This window comes from Thamnophis sirtalis, unplaced genomic scaffold, assembly GCF_051295495.1.
Source record: "Thamnophis sirtalis isolate CommonGarterSnake01/CBP01778 unplaced genomic scaffold, rThaSir2_p1.2 scaffold_17, whole genome shotgun sequence".
NCBI lineage: Eukaryota > Metazoa > Chordata > Lepidosauria > Squamata > Natricidae > Thamnophis > Thamnophis sirtalis.
Window position 1 is genome coordinate 4,070,863 of NW_028261397.1, and position 22,673 is coordinate 4,093,535.

The window sequence follows — 22,673 nt, forward strand, 5'->3', positions numbered from 1 at the left end:
CTCTCCTTCCTATTTTTTCCTCCTTTCTTCCCTTTTTTCTCTTCCCCCTTCCCCTTCTCCTTCCTTCCTCATTCTCTCCCTCCTTCCTATTTTTTCCTTCCTTCTTCCTTCCCTTTTTCTCTTCCTTCCCCCCACCCTCCCCTTCTCCTTCCTTCTTTCCTTCCTTCCTTCCTATTTCCCCCCCTTCTTCTTTCCTCCTTCTTTTCTCTTCCTCTCTCCCTCCCTCTCCTTCCTTCCCCCCTCCCTCCCCTTGTCCCTTCCTCCTTCTCTCCTTCATATTTTTCCTCCCTTCTTCTTTCTTCCCATTTTTCCTCCCTCCCTCCCCCTTCTTCCTTCCTTCCTCATTCCCTCCATCCTTCCTATTTTTTCCCTTGCTTATTTCTTCCTTCTTTTCTCTTCCTTCCTCCCTCCCTCTTCTTCCTTCTTTCCTATTTTTTCCCTTCTTATTTTTTCACTGTTTTTCTTCCTTCTTTCCCCTCCTCTCCTTCCTTCCTTCTTCCCACCCTTCCTTCCTTCCACCCTTCCTTCCTTCCACCCTTCCTTCCTTCCTTCCTTCCTTCCTTCCTTCTTTCCTATTTTTTCCCTTCTTATTTCTTCCCTGTTTTCCTTCCTTCTTCCCCTCTCCTCTCCTTCCTTCCTCCCTCCCTCCCTCTCCCTCCTTCCTTTCTTCCTTCCTTCCTTCCTCCCACCCTTCCTTCCTTCCTTCCTTCCTTCCCTGTTCACCCATCTTAAAGTCACAGAAGGTCGGGAAACACCCTTGTACGGAGTCCCCAGCATTTAAAACGGAGACACTCCGAGAGAAACCACATATGCAAAACGCCTTGTGCCATTCAAACCCACATATTCCGGGCTAATTGAAAAAAGCAATATATTAGGGATTTTAGCCAAGCTTCTTCCTTGCCAAACTAACTTTGTGCTAGTGGAGAAATCATCTCTTTTTAGGGCAAAATATTCAGGAGTTTTTTTACTGGTACTTTGAGTGGCAAGCGTAGGCCGAGGGACATACAACGTTTCGTTTAGCAACCGTTCCAAGTTACAACGGCACTGAAAACAGTGACGGGGCACCGTTTTCCACCCTTACGACCGTTGGCAACGGGCATGCATTTATGACGGTCCCAGGATGGTGCGATCGCCACTTGTATCCTTCACAGCCAGCTTCTGACAAGTCCTCGTACATACGACCACAGTTTGGGACCAGGATTCCTCTTGCTAAACAAGGCAGTTGCTAAGTTTGCATGACCCCGGGACTCTGCGACCGTCATAAATACAAGTCCGTGGCGAAGCATCCGATTTTTGGTCCCTTGCCAATGGGTCGTAAGTGTGAACAACAGTGCTGTCATAGCTTTGAATGGTCGCTAAATGAATTGTAGCCTCTCCGTGCTCAAAATCCGGACGCTTGGCAGCTGATTCATATTTATGACGGTCGCAGTGTCCTGGGGGGTCACGTCATCCCCTTTTGTGACCTTCTGAAAAGCAAAAGTCAAGTGTGTGGGGGGGGAGCCCGATTCACTTAACGACTGTGTTATTAGCTTAATAACCAGCGGTTCACTTAACAACAGAAAGAAAGCTTGTAAAACGGGACCAAAGTCACTTAAAAACCGTCTCACTCAGCCACGGAAATGTTGGGGCTGGATGGCGGTCGTAAGTCGAGGACTTCCTCTCGTTTTCTGCAGAAGAAAAGGGATTTCTGAACTCCAGCAGGGCTGCCACCCTCTTGGGCTCTGCCTGGCAGGCTCCGATTAATCTCCTTTTTCTTCTGGGAAATTCTTGACTAAAGCAGAGATCAAAAGCAGCGGCTCTTGGCTTTCATTAGGAAAAGGAGGAGGGAAATATTTGGGGTGGAGAAAGAAAGAAGAAACGGCGTGGCGCTGCTTTATCCCTGGAGGCTTTCAAGGAGAGACGGGGGACGGTCATCCGTCAGAAATGATGTTATATGTAGGGTCTCCTGCTTTGAGCAGGGGGGTTGGACTAGATGACCTGCAAGGTCCCTTCCCTCTGATATTCTGTTCTGTTCTCTCCTCTCTCCTCTATTCTGACCTCTCTCCTCTCCTCTCTCTCCTCTCCTTTTCTTCTCTTCTCTCTTCTATTTTATTCTATTCATTTCTATTCTTCATTCCTCTCTTTTCTTCTCTCTTCTCTCTATTCTATTCTATTCTTCATTCATCTCTTCTCCCTTCTCTTCTCTATTCTATTCTATTCTTCATTCCTCTCTTCTCTTCTCCCTTCTCTTCTCTATTCTATTCTATTCTTCATTCCTTTCTTCTCTATTCTATTTTATTCAATTCAATTCTATTCTTCATTCCTCTCTTCTCTTCTCTCTTCTCTTCTCTATTCTATTCTTCATTCCTCTCTTCTTCTCTTCTTTCTTCTCTTTTTTCTTCTCTTTATTCTATTCTATTTTATTCTTTTCAACTCTTCATTCCTCTCTTCTCTTTTCTCTTCTCTTCTCTCTTCTCTTCTATTCCATTCTTCATTCCTCTCTTCTTCTCTTCTCTATCTATTCTATTCTATTCCATTCTCCTCTCCTATTCTCCATTCCCCTCTCCATTTTACTATTCTATTCTAAATCAATTCTAATTCTATTCTATTCTTGTATTTAAATATTATTCTATTCTAATTCTTATTGCTATTGTATTCTGTTCTATTCTATACTATTCTATTTCTTATTGCTATTCTAGTCTTATTCTTACTGCTATTCATTTTTCTATTTAAATCTTCGTCTATTCTATTCTCTCTTCTCCTCTCCTCTCCACTTAACAACCGGGTTAACTTATTTTAAAAACGGCAGCGATTGACTTAACAACGGGGGCAAGAACGGCTGTAAAAGGGATAAGACTCACTTAACAACTTGGCAACGGAAAGCTCCTGCTCAATTGTGGATGTAAATTGAGGGCTGCCTGTGTTCGTTGTTTAATTTTCGTACACGGGCGGGCAAGGAGTTCCTTCCCCAATGCCCCCTGGAGTTAAATCCCCTTGTCTTCTGAACACTTCAGCAAAGAAGCTTCTCTTTTATTTATTTTATAAAGCTTGTAAACAACTTGTAGATTAATTTGCCAAAACTGGCGCACATCACGGTGTTGTTTTCCAACTCTGATGGGATCATCAAAGCGGCTGGAGAAGGGCTGGGAATTTGACACACACAGCAGAACAAGTTGTAACCTACCCAACGCAGTTGTGGTTCTTCTGGACGAAACATGTTCAAATCATAAATCTAAAGGCGGCGGCTTCTTCTCCTCCTCCTCCCCCTCTTTCTTTTCTTCTTCTTTTCTTCTTTTTCTTCTCCTTTTCTCTTTTCTTTCTTCTTTTCTTCTTTTTATTCTCCTTTTCTTCTTTTCTTGTTCTTCTTTTCTTCTTTTCTTCCTTCTCCTTTACTTCTCCTTTCTTCTTCTTCCCTCTTTTTCTTCTTCAACTCTTCTTCTTCCTCCTCCTCCTCTTCTTCTTTCCCCCTCCCCCTCTTCCTCCTCCTCTTCTTTTTCCTTCTTCTTTGTCTTCTCCAATTCTTTCTCCTTCTTCTCTTCTTTTCCTCTTCTTTTCTTCTTCTTTTCTTCTTTTTCTTCTCCTTTTCTTTTTTCATCTTTTTCTCCTTTTCTTTTCTTTTCTTCTTCTTTTCTTCTTCCCTCTTCTTTTTCTTCAATTCTTCCTCCTCTTCCTCTTCTTCTTCCTCCTCCTCTCCCATCTTCTCCTCTTCTTTTTCCTCTTCTTTATCTTCTCCAATTCTTCTTCTTTTCTTCTTTTCCTCTTCTTTTCTTCTTTTCTTCTTTTTCTTCTCCTTTTCTTCTTTTCTTGTTCTTCTTTTCTTCTTCCTTTTTCCTTCTCCTTTACTTCTCCTTTTCTTCTTCTTCCCTCTTCTTTTTCTCCTTCTTTAACTCTTCTTCTTCCTCCTCTTCTTTTTCCCCTCCTCTCCCGCTTCCTCCTCCTCTTCTTCTCCTCCTCCCCCTCCTTCTTTTCTTCTTTTTCTTCTCCTTTTCTTCTTTTCTTGTTCTTTTCTTCTTCCTTCTCCTCCTCCTTTTCTTCCCTCTTCTTTTTCTTCTTCTTAAACTCTTCCTCCTCCTCCTCCTCTTCTTCTTTTCCCCCTCCTCTCCCTCCTCCTCCTCCTCCTCTTTTTCCTTCTTCCTCAATTCTTCTTCTTCTTCTTCTTCTTTCTTCTTCTTCTTCTTCTTCTTCTTCTTCTTCTTCTTCTTCTTCTTCTTCTTCTTCTTCTTCTTCTTCTTCTTCTTCTTCTGTTTTTGCTTTTTCAAATGCTGCCACAGTTCTCACACCTTGAAATGCCTTTATGTGCTCATGAGGACCAGAAACATCCCCTCTGTTTTAAAATTTCATTCCGGATAGTATCTCTGGTGACGTATGTCAGCGGTACATCGTTTTATCAAAACTCTTCTTCTTTAAGGTTATATTCCAGTGTAAATTTCATCCTTTCAACCACATGTTTCCCCACGGTTCCATCTGTATATTATAACCAGAAGTTTTGTCCCACTTTATTATACATTTATTTATTTATTCACTCATTCATTTCTTCAATTTCTATAGCTGGCCATCTCAGTCCATGAGTCTAGGCGGCTTTTCTAAAATTAAAAACGATTAAGACAATAAAAAGCATTTAAAATATTCTTCTGTTTTCAATTTTAATAAAAGTTTCTGCTTTTTAGCAATTACCTGCTTAGCATTGGTACACAATTCGAATTCAAACTCAGTGTTACAGTGTTGAAAACCATCAATTATTTTGGCTGGTTTAAAACTTTATAACAATTATAACAAATCAGAGACAAATTGGCAACTAGGTCAGTCTGTCCTTCGTGCTTCTTTTCTTTCAATTTCACATTCCTCTTGACAAAAATTCTAGCATCTCCAAATAAATGCAAAATTCCAGCATCACCAAATAAATGTAAACCCCCGATAAACACAAATTCTAGCGTCTCCCAGTAAAGGCAGAATTGTAGCATCATCTGATACATTCAAAAATTCTAGCATCTCTTGATAAAACAGCAAAAATAAAAATAAAATGAAAGCAAAATTCTAGCCTCTAATTGCAAAATTTTAGCATCCCCCAATAAATGCAAACTTCCAGCAGCTCCAAATAATTTTAAACTCCTGATGAACACAAAATTATAGCCAAGTCAAGCTATTCTCCAGGGCACCTGTGGGTAGTAGAACAAGAAGCAATGGGTGGAAACTAATCAAGGAGAGAAGCAACTTAGAATCCAGGAGAAATTTCCTGACAGTCAGAACAATTAATCAGTGGAACTCCATGCCTCCAGAAGTTGTGAATGCCCCAACACTGGAAGTCTTTAAAAAAGATGTTGGATAGCCATTTGTCCGAAACGGTATAGGGTTTTCTGCCTAAGCAGGGGGTTGGACTAGAAGACCTCCAAGGTCCCTCCCAATTCTGTTATTCTATCCTATTCGAAATGCAAAACCCTTGCATCTCACACTAAAACGTTAGCATCCCCCGATAAATTCAGAATGCTAGCATCTCAAGTGCAAAATCCTCGCACCTCCCAATAAATGGAGAATTCTAGCATCCCACAGTCAGTTCCCCCCTTTTAAAAAAAAAAAAAAATTCAAAACGAAATTTGGCTTGCTCAGAATTCCCAAAGTATTGAAGCTCTTGGGCCATTTCTGTTTTTTTCCAATTCCAAAACCAGATTCCTCCACACACACCCCACAAACGGCGCATTCCCTCTCCGTTTTTCGCTGAGCAGTTTTGTCAAGGATACGACAGAAATATCTGGCAAAAAAACCTAATAAGGGGATTAGCTGCAGAATCCTTTTCTGATCAGGAGTGGCCTTCAGAGGTCAGCTGCGCTTTCTTTCTTTGGTGAGAACTAAAATTAAACGGAGGGACTGTCTTTTCGGGAGGGGGGGGGCTTTAAGGGACAAAGGGATTTTCTGGGTGTTCATTCCCCCCCCCCCAGGATTTTGGGCTCTTGTTCTCCTGCCTCCATTTGGAGACGCTTCTACTGAAAGAGCTGGAAAGGGTTGAATTAAATTTGTAAATGTTCACCTACTTGAGGAATACACAGTGCGGTGCAGGTTGGGGGGGGGGGTGATTAAAATTTGGATGCTTCGCAATTGGGTTCCTATTTATGACGGTCACAGCGACCCGGGGTCACGCGATCCCCTTTTGCCACCTTCTGACAAGCAAAGTCAATGGGGAAGCCAGATTCACTTAATAACCAGGTTACTAGAGCTGTGGTCCATTAAATGAGGACCCAGATTATTGGGGGCAAGAGGCTGATTCTGTAAATTGCTTAAAGAGAGCTATAAAAGCACTTTGAAGCGGTATATGTCTAAGTGAGATTGCTTGAGAAGGAAAGAAGGAAGGGAAGAAAGAAGGGAGGGAAGAAGGAAAGCGAGAAAGAAAGAAGGGAGGGAAGAAGGAAGGAAAGAAAGAAGGGAGGGAGGGAGGAAAGAAAGAAGGGAGGGAGGGGGAGAAGGAAGGAAAGAAGGAAGGGAGGGAAGAAGGAAAGAAAGAGGGAAGAAGGAAGGGAAGAAAAAAGAAAGAAAAAGGGAGGGAAGAAGAAAGGAAAGAAGGAAGGAAGGGAAGAAAGAAGGGAGGGAAGAAGGAAAGAAAGAAGGGAGGGAGGGCGGAAGGAAAGAAAAAAGGAAAGGGGGAAGAAAAAAGAAAGGGAAGAAGGAAGGAAAGAAAGAAGGAAGGGGGAAAGAAAGAAAAGGAAGGAAAGAAGGAAGAAATGGAGGGAAGAAAGAAGGAAGGGAGGGAAGAAAGAAAGGGAAGAAGAAAGGAAAGAAAAAAGAAAGAAAAAGGGCGTGAGGGAAGAAGAAAGGAAAGAAGGAAGGGGGAAAGAAAGAAAAAGGAAGGAAAGAAGGAAGAAAGGGAGGGAGGGAAGAAAGAAAAGGCAAAAAGGAAGGGAGGGAAGAAAGAAAGGGGGGAAGAAGGAAGGAAGAAAAGAAAGAAAAAGAAAGAAGGGAGGGAAGAAGGAAGGGAGGAAAGACAGAAAGAAGAGGAGGGAGGGAGAAAGGAAGGAATCCGTGGTGGCACAATGGTTATAATGCAGTATTGCAGGCTAACTCTGCCCACAGTCAGGAAGTTTGATCCTGACCAGCTCAACTCATCCTTCCATCCTTCCGAGGTCAGTAAAATGAGGACTCAGATTGTTGGGGGCAAGAGGCTGACTCTATAAACTACTCAAAGGGGGCTGTAAAAGCCCAGTGAAGTGGTATATAGGTCTTAAGTGCTATTGCCATTGTTACTAACTGAATAACTGTCATGATTCACTTAACAACTTTGACAAGCAAGGTCCATAAAACGAGGCAAAACTCACTTAACAACGGTCTTGCTCGATTGGGGGGGCTCACTTGTGGTTGCAAGGCGAGGACTATCCGTATATATTTTTCTTTCTTTCTGTGCCTTTCCTTTCTTTTAAGGCTCCAGTCGGCTTTTTCGGTAAATGTCAGGGGGTATTTCTGAAACTTTTGCGGATTAATTAAAGGCGAGAATCTGGGCCGTTTCTCGCATTCTTGCAAGGTTTCCTTAACAACCTTCATCATAGCCTTTTGGGTGATGCCCAGGCCAAAGGTTGCATTCGATCCAGGCCAAAATTCTGGGTGATTTAGGCTGCCACCCAAAAATCTCAGGCAGGGCCACTGGATGTGGAAGGGGAAACTGATTATGTCCAGGATTATGTCTGGGCCTCATTATGCCACCCCGTATGTAATTACCTCACCCTGATCCCTTTGGTTTTAAAAAACTAAAGGTTCCCTTCGCACATCTGTCCTAGTCGTTCCCGACTCTAGGGGGCGTTGGTGCTCATCTCCGTTTCAAAGCCGAAGAGCCAGCGCTGTCCGAAGACGTCTCTGTGGTCATGTGGCTGGCGTGACTAAATGCAGAAGGCACATGGAACGCTGTTGCCTTCCAAGCAAAGGTGGTCCCTATTTTTCTACTTGCATTTTTAACGTGCTTTTGAACTGCTAGGTTGGCAGAAGCTGGGACAAGTCAAGGGAGCTCCCTCCGTTATGCAGCGCTAGGGATTTGAACTGCCGACCTGACAACCTTTCTGATCGACAAGCACAGCATCTCAGACGCTGGGCCACTTTTGATTTTACCATGGTGCTAATCCCCTTTTTCTCCTCTTCTTCTGATGGAATTTGGGGCAGACCCCATGCCTCTTTTTGCAACCCCCCCCAAATTCGTTCTCCCCTTCGGTGGTCAAGCCAACGAGCATCCCTCTCTCTCCCTCTCTCTCCCCCTCCCTCTCTCTCTCTCTCCCCCTCTCTCCCCCCTCTCTCTTCCCCTTCCCCTCTCCCCCTCCCTCTCTCCCCCTCCCTTTCTCTCCCCGCCTCCCTCTCTCTCCCTCTCCCTCTCTCTCCCCTCCCTCTCTTTCCCCCTCCCTCTCTCTCTCCCCTCCCTCCCTCTCTCCCCCTTTCCCCCTCTCTCTCCCCCTGCCCCCTCCCCCTCCCTCTCTCTCCCCCTCCCTTTCTCTCCCCCTCCCTCTCTCTCTCCCCCCTGAGTATTGAGTAGTATTGAGTAGTTTATTTATATGCCGCCCTTTTCCCTGGGGGGACTCAGGGCGGCTTACAACTCGAAGGGAGGGGAAACAAACAAATTAACACCTATCCCTTCTCTCCCTCTCCCTCTCTCTCTCCCCGTCTCTCCCCCTCCCTCTCTCTCCCCTCCCCCCTCTCTCCCCCCTCTCTCCCCACCCTCTCTCTCCCCCTCCCTTTCCCTCCCCATCCCCCCTCTCTCTCCCCCTCCCCCTATCTCTCCCCCTCCGCCCATCTCTCCCTCTCTCTCTCCCCCTCCCTTTCTCTCGCCCTCCCTCTCCCATTCTCCCTCTCTCTCTCCCCCTCCCACTCTCCTTCTCTCTCCCCCTCACTCTCTCTCCCCCACCCCCCTCTCTCTCCCCCCCTCCCTCTCTCTCTCTCTTTTGGCTGCCACATTCCACTTTAATTGTCTAATGCCTCTCTGTTTGCTTTGGATTTGTTATTTCCTGGCCGCTGTCAGCTGCCGGATGCTCTCCAAACAAACCAAGGGATAGGAGCCAAGAGCGCATCGGCAATTGTGGTTAGGCATGCAAATAATGGGCGAGATCGGGGGGGGGGCACGGTGGAGGGCAGGTTTCTTGCTTGGGGTGGGGGTGTTTGCAATCGTCCATTTTGTCCGTCACTCTCAAAAGTTTTGGAAGGATTTTATCGTTCTTCTGCACGGAGAAATGGTCTCCCTTCTTCCATTCTTGCCGCGTGAGATGCATCCAAAATTGCCCTCCTGGGCTTTGGCATCTTCTTTGGATTTTGGCATTTGCCGAAAGCGTTTGAAGGAGCCACGTCTTTGGCCCAGAAAGCAGCAAGTTGGCAGCTTCCCTACGGCAGGACTTTTTCCTCAATTGAGCATCATTTCAAGGGAAATTAGAGACTCTGAGGCCAAATGGATTTTCTTTTATCAAAGCACAGCCTTGGGGCACTTGGCAGCTTGGAGGTGGGTGGATTCAGCTCCCAGAATTCCTCAGCTGGCACATTTTAAGAGGGGTGGACTTCCACTCCCAGAATTCCCCAGCCTGCATGCTTTAAGATGGGTGGACATCCACTCCCAGAATCCCCCAGCCAGCATGATTTAAGAGGGGTGGACTTCAGCTCCCAGAATTCCCCAGCCAGCAGGCTTTAAGATGGGTGGACATCCACTCCCAGAATCCCCCAGCCAGCATGATTTAAGAGGGGTGGACATCCACTCCCAGAATCCCCCAGCCTGCATGCTTTAAGAGGGGTGGACCTCAGCTCCCAGAATTCCCCAGCCTGCATGCTTTAAGAGGGGTGGACTTCCACTCCCAGAATCCCCCAGCCAGCATGCTTTAAGAGGGGTGGGCTTCCACTCCCAGAATCCCCCAGCCAGCATGCTTTAAGAGGGGTGGGCTTCCACTCCCAGAACCCCCCAGCCAGAATGCTTTAAGAGGGATGGACTTCCACTCCCAGAACCCCCCAGCCAGAATGCTTTAAGAGGGGTGGACTTCAGTTCCAAGAATCCCCCAGCCAGCCTGCTTTAAGAGGGGTGAACTTCAACTCCCAGAATTCCCCAGCCAGTATGCTTTAAGTTGACTGGACTTCCACTCCCAGAATCCCCCAGCCAGCATGCTTTAAGATGCGTGGACTTCAATAATTCCCAGCATGCTTTAAGAGAGGTGGACTTCAGTTCCCAGAATTCACCAACCAGCTTGGATCTTAAAGCATGCTGGCTGGGGAACTCTGGGAAAGTTTTTGCTTTTTTATTTAATAGGCTGAACACCATGCTAGGTTTTGCTTTTGACAGATGTTAAGGTGCTGCCTAGACCAGTGGTTCCCAAACTTGGCAACTTTAAGACTTGTGGACTTCAACTCCCAGAATTCTCCAGCCAGCTGGCTGGAGAATTCTGGGAGTTGAAGTCCACAAGTCTTAAGGTTGCCAAGTTTAGGAACCACTGGCCTAGACCAATAGCTGAAATTAAACAGGTACATTTTTCAAAAAAAGTCCGTTGCAGTCAAACACAGACTCAGAATTCCTAACACTACCGGATTAATCCTATTTTAGTCCATTCTCTTTAAAAAACCATCCTTTTTTGTCTCAGTGGAGAACCATGATCATAAACCTATTAGAGCAGGAAGGTCAAAAGTCAAATAATCTGAGGGCGTGCAACGGTTTAGCCCTCTCCCTGTTGTATTCCTGTCTGCTGGGTTGTTGAAAGGAATCCGTGTGATGGATGATCTTCTATCTTTTTTTTTTAATCCTTGTTTGCAAAATCAACAGGGAAGATTCGCTGAATAGAATAGAATAGAACAGAATTCAGAACAGAATAGAATAGAACAGAATAGGACAGAACAGAATTCAGACCAGAATAGAATAGAATAGAATAGAACAGAACAGAACAGAACAGAATTCAGAATAAAACAGAACAGAATTCAGAATAGAATAGAATAGAATAGAATGGAATGGAATAGAATAGGACAGAACAGAATTCAGAATAGAATAGAATTCAGAATAGAACAGAATTCAGAATAGAATAGAATGGAATGGAATAGGACAGAATAGGACAGAACAGAATTCAGAATAGAATAGAATAGAATAGAATAGAATGGAATAGAACAGAATAGGACAGAACAGAATTCAGAATAGAATAGAACAGAATTCAGAATAGAATAGAATGGAATGGAATGGAATAGGACAGAACAGAATTCAGAATAGAATAGAACAGAATTCAGACTAGAATAGGACAGAACAGAATTCAGACTAGAATAGAATAGAATAGAATAGGATTATTTATTGGTCAAGTGTGATTGGACACAGAAGGGATTTGTCTTTGGTGCAGATGCTCTCAGTGTACATAAGAGAATAAAATACATTCATCACGAATCAAAAGATACAACACTTCATGATAGTCAGTTACTAAAGCTATCAAATCATACTAGGAAACAAATAAAAATATAATTTGAAAGATACAAGCAACATGGTTATAGTCATAAGGGTGGAGAGATAGATTCTAGGAAGGAAGAGAAGAATAATAGTAATACATTATTAGTAAATTATTGACAGTGTTGTGGGAATGAGTTGTTTAGCAGAGGGATGGCATTCGGGGGGAAAACTGTCCTTGTGTCTAGTTGTTCTTGTATGCAGTGCCCTATAGCAGTGTTTCTCAACCTTGGTGACTTTAAGTCCTGTTAGCAGAGGGATGGCATTCGGGGGGAAAACTGTCCTTGTGTCTAGTTGTTCTTGTATGCAGTGCCCTATAGCAGTGTTTCTCAACCTTGGTGACTTTAAGTCCTGTGGACTTCAATGCGGCTGGGGGATTCTGGGAGTTGAAGAGGTTTTGGGGAAGGAGATGAAAAAATTGTTCTATTCCTATTCCTTCCTATCCATTCTATGTCTATTCCTATTCCTACCCTATCCCTATTCTAATTGAATTCTATTTTATTCTACTCTACTCTACTCTACCCTACTCTATTCCCATTCCCATTCCTATCCTATCCTAGACTATCCCTATTCTATTCCATTCTATTCTACTCTATTCCTATTCCCATTCTATTCTATTCCCATTCCTATCCTATCCTATCCTAGACTATCCCTTTCCCCATTCTCATTCTCATTCTATTCTATTCTCATTCTGTTCTATTCCCATTCCCATTCCTATCCTATCCTAGACTATCCCTATTCCCATTCTATTCCTATTCCCATTCTATTCCCAGTCTATTCCCATTCTATTCTATTTCCATTCCCATTCCATTTTCTATTCCTATTCTTATCCTATCCTATCCTAACTATCCCTATTCCCATTCTGTTCTATTCCTATTCCCATTCCTAGCCTATCCTAGACTATCCCTGTTCCCATTCTATTCCTATTCCCATTCCCTATCCTATCCTAGACTATCCCTATTCCCATTCTGTTCCCATTCCCATTCTACTCTATTTCCATTCCCATTCTATTCCTATTCCTATCCTATCCTAACTATCCCTATTCCCATTCTATTCCCATTCCCATTCCTTATCCTATCCTAGACTATCTCTATTCCCATTCTATTCCTATTCCTATTCTTATCCTATTCTTATCCTATCCTATCCTATCCTATCCTATCCTATCCTATCCTATCCTAACTATCCCTATTCCTATTCTGTTCTATTCCTATCCTATCATAGACTATCCCTATTCCCATTCTATTCCTATTCCTGTTTTTATCTTATCCTAGACTATCCCTATTCTATTCTATTCTATCCTCCTTTGCTAGCAAAATTGTGTTTTCATTTCCCGAGATGGGCCTCGGCTTCCTGCCTGTCGGATCTCAGGCCACATCGGTCAGCTGTAACCGAAGACAGAGCCGGTGGCTGTCGGACTGCCAAAAAAGCTAATGCAACACAAACCACCCACCAGAGGCTCTTCTGGACGGTGCAGGCCAAATAAACAGAAGGATTTGGCCGGTTTGAAGTGGACACTGCGAGAGAGTTTGCAAATACATCTCCTTGGGCTGGCTCCAAAGCCTGCCCAAAGCTCTTCCAATTCCTTCCCCCGTCTTCGAAGTCGGAGGCTTGCCAGCCAGCCAGCGTCTAATGGATGCAGCCGAAGGGTTTCCGATTTGAACAGGCGAGGGGGGCCGGCCAGCAGGGCCGCTAAACGGGCATTTGTTTAAGCCTCGTAGCACCATCAGGGTTCCGATTACGGAAGGCAGATCTACGCGTTGCGGGTTTTAACAATGGAGGAGAATATTTGGAGCTCTCTTTCTATATTTATATCTATGTATCTATCTATGTATCTATGTATCTATCTCGTGACCCGTCAAAAGCGCGTTCCACAAAAGCGTGGTCGACGAAATCGCGTATGTGACGTCATCACAACGCGACGAAAAAGATCGAAAAATTGAAATAAAAATTAAATTACAGCAAGCCGATTCACATAAGGTGTAGGGGTAGGTAAGGGTTAGGGTTAGGGTTAGGGTTGGGTTAGGGTTAGAGCGTTAGCGTTACGTTTAGCGTTAGGTTAAGGGTTAGCGTTAGGTTTTTCGTTACGTTAAGGGTTAGGTTTAGGGTTAGGTTTACGGTTAGGTTAAGGGTTAGGTTTAGGGTTAGGTTTGGGGGGGTTAGGGGAAGGTTTTAGCTTTATTTTTACATTTTCCGATCTTTTTCGATCTTTTTCGTCGCGCTGTGATGACGTCACATACGCGCTTTCGTCGACCGCGATTTTGTCGTCCTATCTATCTATCTATCTATCTATCTATCTATCTATCTATCTATCATCCATCTATCATGTCTATCTATCAACTGTCTACCTACCTACTTACCTAGCTATCATTCTATATCTAAATACATCTATCTATCTATCTATCTATCTATCTATCTATCTATCTATCTATCTATCATCTATCTATCATATCTATCTATCTGTCATCTATCTATCATGTCTATCTATCATCTACCTACCTACCTACTTACTTACCTAGCCATAGTTATCATTCTATACCTTAATACGTATGTCTGTCATCTATCTATCATATCATCTATCTACCTACCTACTTACCTAGTTATCATTCTATATCTAAATGCATCTATCTATCTATCTATCTATCTATCTATCTATCTATCTATCTATCTATCTATCATCCATCTATCATGTCTATCTATCAACTGTCTACCTACCTACTTACCTAGCTATCATTCTATATCTAAATACATCTATCTATCTATCTATCTATCTATCTATCTATCTATCTATCTATCATCTATCTATCATATCTATCTATCTGTCATCTATCTATCATGTCTATCTATCATCTACCTACCTACCTACTTACTTACCTAGCCATAGTTATCATTCTATACCTTAATACGTATGTCTGTCATCTATCATATCATCTATCTACCTACCTACTTACCTAGTTATCATTCTATATCTAAATGCATCTATCTATCTATCTATCTATCTATCTATCTATCTATCTATCTATCTATCTATCTATCTATCTATCATGTCTATCATCTACCTACCTACCTAGCTATCATTTCATATCTAAATGCATCTATCTATCTATCTATCTATCTATCTATCTATCTATCTATCTATCTATCTATCTATCTATCTATCTATCTATCTATCTATCTATCATGTCTATCATCTACCTACCTACCTAGCTATCATTCCATATCTAAATGCATCTATCTATCTATCTATCTATCTATCTATCTATCTATCTATCTATCTATCTATCTATCTATCTATCTATCTATCTATCATGTCTATCATCTACCTACCTACCTAGCTATCATTCTATATCTAAATCCATCCATCCATCCATCCATCTATCTATCTGTAATCTGTCGTGTCTACCTACCTACCTACCTATAGCTATCATTCTATATCTATAAACGTCTGTTTGCCTGCTTGCCTCCCAAACATGACCGTGGGGATGCTGCAATGGTCGTAAGTGTGAAAAATGGTCATAAATCACCATTGTAACTTTGGACAGTCACTAAACTAACTGTTGTTTTTTGAGGATTGTAGTTTTTTGATTCGCTTCAGAAATCGATTGATTGATTGATTGATTGATTGATTGATTACATTTATATGCCGCCCTTTTCCCCAAAGGGGACTCAGGGCAGCTCACAATTCAATCAGGGAAGGGAGTACAGACGGGGGGATAAAAAAGAGGAGACATAACAATACAAAATTTAAAAACACACAACAACCATACCATTCGAGAAGGGGAGGCAAAAACTCTTTAGCCCCAGGCCTGTCGGAACAGCCAGGTTTTAAGGGCTTTGCGGAAGGCCTGGAGGGTGGTGAGGGTTCGAATCTCCACGGGGAGCTCGTTCCAGAGGGTCGGAGCAGCCACAGAGAAGGCTCTCCTCCGGGTAGTCGCCAGTCGACACTGGCCGGCGGATGGAATTCGGAGGAGGCCTAATCTGTGGGATCTGATCGGTCTATTGGAGGTAAATCCGTTCTCCTGCTACGAATAAACGATTTAAGAGGAGCCAATTTTGCATTCGCGCCCTCAAAGCAACCTTCCTCCCTTAATAAAAATAAGATGAGGAATGCATATTTCCCCCCCCTTCTCGCTTCCCATTTTTGTAACTTACTCGTTGTACATTCATTTAATCCATTTATTGCAAAAGGATGCGGTGCCTGAATTAAACCAGAGAGAGATTTTATTTCCGAGTGTGTGTATGTGTGTGTGTATTTTAAGCTGCATGAATTTAAGGCTTTGGCAATTTGTGGCTTTCTGGGTGGATTGGATCTCAGCTCCCATCGTGCACAGTCAGAGGGGCCTCGGTTGTTTTTTTTTTGTAATCCCACAGATTTGGAAGGGAAACCTCCAATTCACCAAGCGGCTTGATGAGAAATAGCTCTTAGAGCGATGCGAAGTTGCTTACAATCTGAATTGTCATCCAAAACCAGATCCTGGGAGGCTTGTAAATCGAAATATTATATACTGTAGGTAGTCCTCGGTTTACGACCGGAATTTTGTGGTTTAGTGACTGATTTTACGACCTTTTTTGGCCGTGATTTTTAAATTAATCATCACAGTTGTTAGGTGAATCGGTCAAGCATTACATAGTCCCCGACTTACGACCAGAATTTTGGTTGTTAAGTGGGTTCCACCACAAAACCGCGGAGGAATAAAGCGCGCTCGACGAAAGCGCGTACGTGACGTCATCACAGCGCGACGAAAACATTGCGCTGTGAGCGGTAAATTTAAAATTAAAGCGAAAACCTTACCCTAACCCCCCCAAACCTAACCCTAAACCTAACCCTTAACCTAACGCTAAACCTAACGCTAACCCTTAACCTAACCCTAACGCGTAACGTAACCCTAAACCTAACCCTAACCCTTAACCTAACCCTAAACCTAAACCTAACCCTTACCTTTATGTGAATCGGCTTGCTTTAATTTAATTTTAATTTAATTTATTTTTAATTTTTTTCATCGCGCTGCTGATGGCGTCACGTACGCGCTTTCGTCGGGCGCGCTTTATTCCTCCGCGGTTTTGACGGGTCACGGTTAAGTGAGTTGCGCCTGATTTTACGATCTTTTTTTGCCGTTGTTTTTAAATTAATCATCACAGTTGTTAACGTGAATGAATCAAGCATTAAATAGGTAGTCCTCAAACCTACGGCTAAAATTTCTGTTGCTAAGCATGGTGGTTGTTAAATGAGTTGCACCTGATTTTGCCACAGTGGTTAAGTGAATCAGTTCAACATTATTATATATAGATAGTACTTTGACTTACGACTAGAATTTTCATTGTGAAGCAAGGTAGTTGTTAAGTGAGTTTTGCCACCTTTTAAACAATCGTTTTGGCCATGTTATTAAGTGAATCACTGCGTTAGTCAAGGGAATCCATCAAACATTACATAGATAGTCCTCAACTTACGACCAGAATTTATGTTGCTGTTCAGTAAATTGCGCCTGGTTTTATGACCTTTTTTGTTGGGGTTGCTAGGTAAATCTTTGCAGTTGTTAAATGAAATGCCTGGTCGTTAAACGAATCCAGCTTTCTCCCCAATGACTTGGCGCACCGGAAGCTGGCTGGGAAGTCACAAATAGAGATGATTGTAAATATTGCCAAGGGCCCAAATAGCAGTAGCAATAGCAGTAGACATTTCGATCATGTGACTATGGTCGTATGTGCGATGACATGTCTTAAGCCACTTTTTCCAGCATTGTTGTAACTTTTAAAAAGTCTTTAAACAAATGATCATCAGTGGAGGACGGCCTGCATAACGATAATTTATTTCCGTTTTTCTGTTAATTGCATTTCTGGTCAACCATTTAAATGGGAGCCAGGCGTGTGCAGCAGCTGCCAAAAAAGCCAACACAGTTCTAGGCTGCACAAACAGAGGGAGAGAATCAAGATCACGTGAAGGGTTAATACCACTTTATAAGGCCTTGGAAGGCCACACTTGGAATACGGCATCCAGTTTTGGTCGCCACAATGTAGAAAAGATGTGGAGACTCTAGAAAGAGTGCAGAGAAGAGCAACCAGGATGATGAGGGGACTGGAGGCTAAAACATAGGAAGAACGGTTGCAGGAACTGGGTATGTCTAGTTTAATGGAAAGAAGGACCAGGGGGAGACATGATAGCATCTTCCAATATCTCAGGGGTTGCCACAAAGAAGAGGGAGTCAAGCTATTCTCCAAGGCACCTGAGAGCAGAACAAGAAGCAATGGGTGGAAACTAATCAAGGAGAGAAGCAACTTAGAACTGAGGAGAAATTTCCTGACAATCAGAACAATGAATCAGTGGAACAGAAGTTGCCTCCAGAAGTTGTGAATGCCCCAACACTGGAAGTCTTTAAGAAGATGCTGGATAGCCATTTGTCTGGAACAATATAGGGTTTCCTGCCTAGGCAGGGGGTTGGACTAGAAGACCTCCAAGGTCCCTTCCAACTCTGCTATTGTATTGTATTGTAAGTATTTTGAGCACTCCTTTTTGCATAAAATGGGAAGGGAGGGAAGAAGGAAAAAGGAAGGGAGGGAGGAAGAAAAGAAGGGAGGAAGGAAAAAGTGTATTGTATTGGTTCCGTTTCTTATGTGTTTTTATTCTTCTTTCTTTCTCTTTCTTTCTTTCTTTCTTTCTTTCTTTCTTTCTTTCTTTCTTTCTCTCTTTCTTTTTTTGCCCTTCCAGTTGAAATTGTGGAACAAATTCCGGGTTTCCAACATCCCCTCGCTGATATTTATAGATGCCAACACTGGGAAAGTGGTTTGTCGGAATGGCCTCTTGGTGATCCGAGATGACCCAGAAGGTAAGCGGAGATGGAGCACCCGTGTTCCTTGCTGGGCCAAAAATTCTTCCCGTCCATCTAGGTCAGGGGTCGGCAACGTTAAGCACTCAAAGAGCCATTTGGACCCCTTTCCCACAGAAAAGAAAACACCAGAAGCCACAAAACTTTTGCCGTGCCTGACTATTTCCTGAGCGGCCACAAAACTAGCATGTGAAGCTGAATTAAACATTCTGTTGTCTTCTGAAACTTTTTCTTGGATTTATCCATGGTTGGCCTACCACGGTCGAAAAAGCTCAATAAATCGCGTTCTGGTGGGTGGTTGTGACTCATATTTTGAGCAACAAGGAGCCGCAGCAGAGGGATGAGAGAGCCACATGTGGCTCCAGAGCCACGGATTGCTGATCCCTTCTAGGTACAGAGGGGTGAAACACAAGGCCCGTGGGCCGGATCCGGCCCACAATGTGGCCGAATCCGGCCCATGGGGACGTCCTAGAAAATGTAAGGGTCCAGCTCTCATCGCTTCGGCCCAGTCTACCCAATGAGAAGAGGAAACATGCCAGCAGTTTGGGGAATGGTGTCAAGCTGGCCACGCCCACACAGCCGGCCAGACGCACATAGGTGGCCACCTCCACCCGGCCCCTCAAGGTCAACCACAGCCCTGATACAGCCCTCAGTGAAATTGAGTTTGACACCCCTGATCTAGGTAAAGAGGTGGAGGACGATGGCCCTTTAAGATTTGTGGACTTCAACTCCCAGAATTCCTGGGCCAACATGGGGATCTATGGCCCTTTTAAGACTTGTGGACTTCAACTCCCATAATTCCTGGGCCAACATGGGGGTCTATAGCCTTTTTATCATTTGTGGACTTCAACTCCCATAATTCCTGGGCCAACATGGGGATCTATGGCCTTTTTATGACTAGTGGACTTCAACTCCCAGAATTCCTGGGCCAACATGGGGATCTATGGCCTTTTTATCACTTGTGGACTTCAACTTCCAGAATTCCTGGGCCAACATGGGGATCTATGGCCTTTTTATGACTTGTGGACTTCAACTCCCAGAATTCCTGGGCCAACATGGGGATCTATGGCCTTTTTAAGACTTGTGGACTTCAACTCCCAGAATTCCTGGGCCAACATGGGGATCTATGGCCTTTTTATGACTTGTGGACTTCAACTCCCAGAATTCCTGAGTCAGCCCTGGGGAACTATGGCTCTTTTATGACTTGTGGACTTCAACTCCCAGAATTCCTGAGACAGGATGGTGAATGATGGCCCATGCCAGTCTATGGTTGGCTCAGGAATTCTGGGAGTTGAAGTCCACAAGTCATAAAAAGGGCCATAATTCCCCACCATTGATCTAGGATAACTTCCCATTCTAAGCAAAGTTGCCCTTTTCCCCCTCATTCTCAAAGGTGGAGTCAAGTGGGTGTTTTATTTATTTTATATGTTTGTCAATCTATTTCCGGCCTTTATTATTTTCATAAATAACACAGTGAACATACTTCTAATGCACCTTCCTTCCCCTGTTTTCCCACAACAGCAATCCTGTGAGGTGGGTTGGGTTGAGAGAGAACATGCCTAAGGCAGAACTAGAACTCACCGTCACCTGGTGATTGGCCCAAAGCCTCCCAGCTGGCTTTCATACCTAAGGTGGGACTAGAACTCACCATCTCCCGCTGATTGGCCCAAAGTCATACATAAGGTGGGACTAGAACTCACCATCTCCTGGTGATTGGCCCAAAGTCATACATAAGGTGGAACTAGAACTCACCATCTCCTGCTGATTGGCCCAAACTCATACCTAAGGTGGGACTAGAACTCACCATCTCCTGCTGATTGGCCCAAAGTCATACCTAAGGCAGGACTAGAACTCACCATCTCCTGGAGATTGGCCCAAAGTCATGCCTAAGGTGGGATTAGAACTCACCATCTCCTGGTGATTGGCCCAAAGTCCTACCTAAGGTGGAATTAGAACTCATTGTCTCCTGGTGATTGGCCAAAGTCCATACCTAAGGTGGGACTAGAACTCACCATCTCCTGCTGATTGGCCCAAACTCATACCTAAGGTGGGACTAGAACTCACCATCTCCTGCTGATTGGCCCAAAGTCATACCTAAGGCAGGACTAGAACTCACCATCTCCTGCTGATTGGCCCAAAGTCATGCCTAAGGTGGGATTAGAACTCACCATCTCCTGGTGATTGGCCCAAAGTCCTACCTAAGGTGGAATTAGAACTCATTTTCTCCTGGTGATTGGCCCAAAGTCATGCCTAAGGTGGGACTAGAACTCACCATCTCCTGGTGATTGGCCCAAAGTCATACATAAGGTGGAACTAGAACTCACCATCTCCTGCTGATTGGCCCAAACTCATACCTAAGGTGGGACTAGAACTCACCATCTCCTGCTGATTGGCCCAAAGTCATACCTAAGGCAGGACTAGAACTCACCATCTCCTGGTGATTGGCCCAAAGCCATACATAAGGAGGAACTAGAACTCACCATCTCCTGCTGATTGGCCCAAACTCATACCTAAGGTGGGACTAGAACTCACCATCTCCTGCTGATTGGCCCAAACTCATACCTAAGGCAGGACTAGAACTCACCATCTCCTGGAGATTGGCCCAAAGTCATGCCTAAGGTGGGATTAGAACTCACCATCTTCTGGTGATTGGCCCAAAGTCCTACCTAAGGTGGAATTAGAACTCATTGTCTCCTGGTGATTGGCCCAAAGTCATGCCTAAGGTGGGACTAGAACTCACCATCTCCTGGTGATTGGCCCAAAGTCATACCTAAGGTGGGACTAGAACTCACCATCTCCTGGTGATTGGCCCAAAGTCATACCTAAGGTGGGACTAGAACTCACCATCACCTGCTGATTGACCCAAAATCATACCTAAGGTGGGACTAGAACTCACTATCTCCTGGTGATTGGCCCAAAGTCACCCAGCCGGCTTTCACGCCTAAGGAGGAACTAGAACTCACTGCCTCCTAGTTTCTAACCTGAGCTTTAACCTCCAGACCGAAACTGGCTCTCGTCCATGGGAAGTTGGGCGGGATATAAACATTTTTAATTAAATAAATAAAATAAAAATGCCACTCGGCAGCCGCCATGGCTCTTGACCGTTCTCTTTCTGCTTTCCTCCCCGCAGGCCTGGAATTCCCGTGGGGTCCTCGGCCGTTCAGCGAGGTGGTGGCCGGCCCTCTTCTCCGAAATAGCGGGCCTCCCCTTGAAAGCTGCGTTCTGGACGGCTCTCACGTCGGAGTTTACTTCTCCGCTCACTGGGTGAGACCCTCTCGTCTCCTTCGTCCTTTCCAGGGGGGTCTCGGGGTGGGGAGGTGGGGGGGGTCTCGATTTGTATCTGGATTGTCCTGAATCTGTCCTCCTTCCTTGAACATGGCACAAATTCAGCTTCAGGTTTGGATTACAGGGAGTTCTCGACTTATGGCTGGTTGCTTAGCAACCGTTGGGCCTACTTGAGCTTTGGGGGGGGGACATGACCTGGAATCAGAGATCTGGTGGTTGAGGGGGGGGGCCCTCCAGCTCACGTGACTGCACTTCTGAATCCCTACAGGTGGTCCTCGATTTACGACTACAACGGAGCCTGAAATTTCTGTCACTAAGCGAGACACTGGTTAAGGGAGATTTTCCTCATGTTACTTTTTTTTTTAAAGCCACGGGGGTTAAGTGAATCCCTGCCGTGAAGTTAGTAACGCGGTTGTTAAGTGAATCTTTTTTCTGTTCAGAAGGTCGTCCGTCCCCCCCCCCCCGGGACGCTGCAACCGTCATAAATACGAGTCAGTTGCCTAGCATCTGAATTTTGGTCATATGGCCATGGGGATGCTGCAACGGGCGTAATGCGAAAAACGGGCACGAATCACTTTTATCAGTGTCGTCGTAACTCGGAACGGTCGCTCAATGAACTGTCGTAAGTTGAGGGCCACCTGTTTTCTGATTCATCCTTAGCTTGTAACGGGACTTAAGCGTCTGCATTTGCTAGACATCCCACATTTTGCTGAGGGAAAACTCACAAGTTTCTAGTCCTCCGTGTGTTATCAGTTTGCCAGATGGCTCCAATAACTATGATCCTACTTATATTCTGGCACTTGAAGGAAAGCAAAAATATATATATATATATCTTTTTTTTGTAGTATATCAAGAGCTTCCCTAGAAGAGGGAATTCCTAAGTTGTGGCCTTAATTTTAATTCTCTCTTTTTTAAAATAAAATATTTTCTTTCTCTAGTGCCCGCCTTGTAGAAGTCTCACTCGGGTTCTGGTGGAATCTTACCGGAAAATCAAAGACGCTGGTAAAAAATTTGAGATTGTCTTCGTTAGTGCAGACAGGTAATTGAGTACAGATACCAAACTTTTTGCTTTTTTGGCCTGTTTTTATACCTGGGTGGAACTGAGCTCAGTGAAATGGAGAGTTTAAACATATGAAGAACGGTTGCAGGAACTGGGTATGTCTAGTTCAGTGTTTTTCAAC

The 22,673-nt window shown here is 44.1% G+C and overlaps 1 protein-coding gene across 1 annotated transcript in view; it reads left to right on the forward strand.

Moving 5' to 3' along the window:
* Positions 1–22,673, forward strand: part of NXN (nucleoredoxin) — an 87,059-nt gene that overhangs the window by 36,854 nt on the left and 27,532 nt on the right. The window contains exons 2-4 of the mRNA XM_087702848.1: positions 18,090–18,207; positions 21,338–21,471; positions 22,431–22,531. Coding sequence (XP_087558974.1) covers positions 18,090–18,207; positions 21,338–21,471; positions 22,431–22,531 — 353 coding nt within the window. The remainder of the gene's footprint in view (positions 1–18,089; positions 18,208–21,337; positions 21,472–22,430; positions 22,532–22,673) is intronic.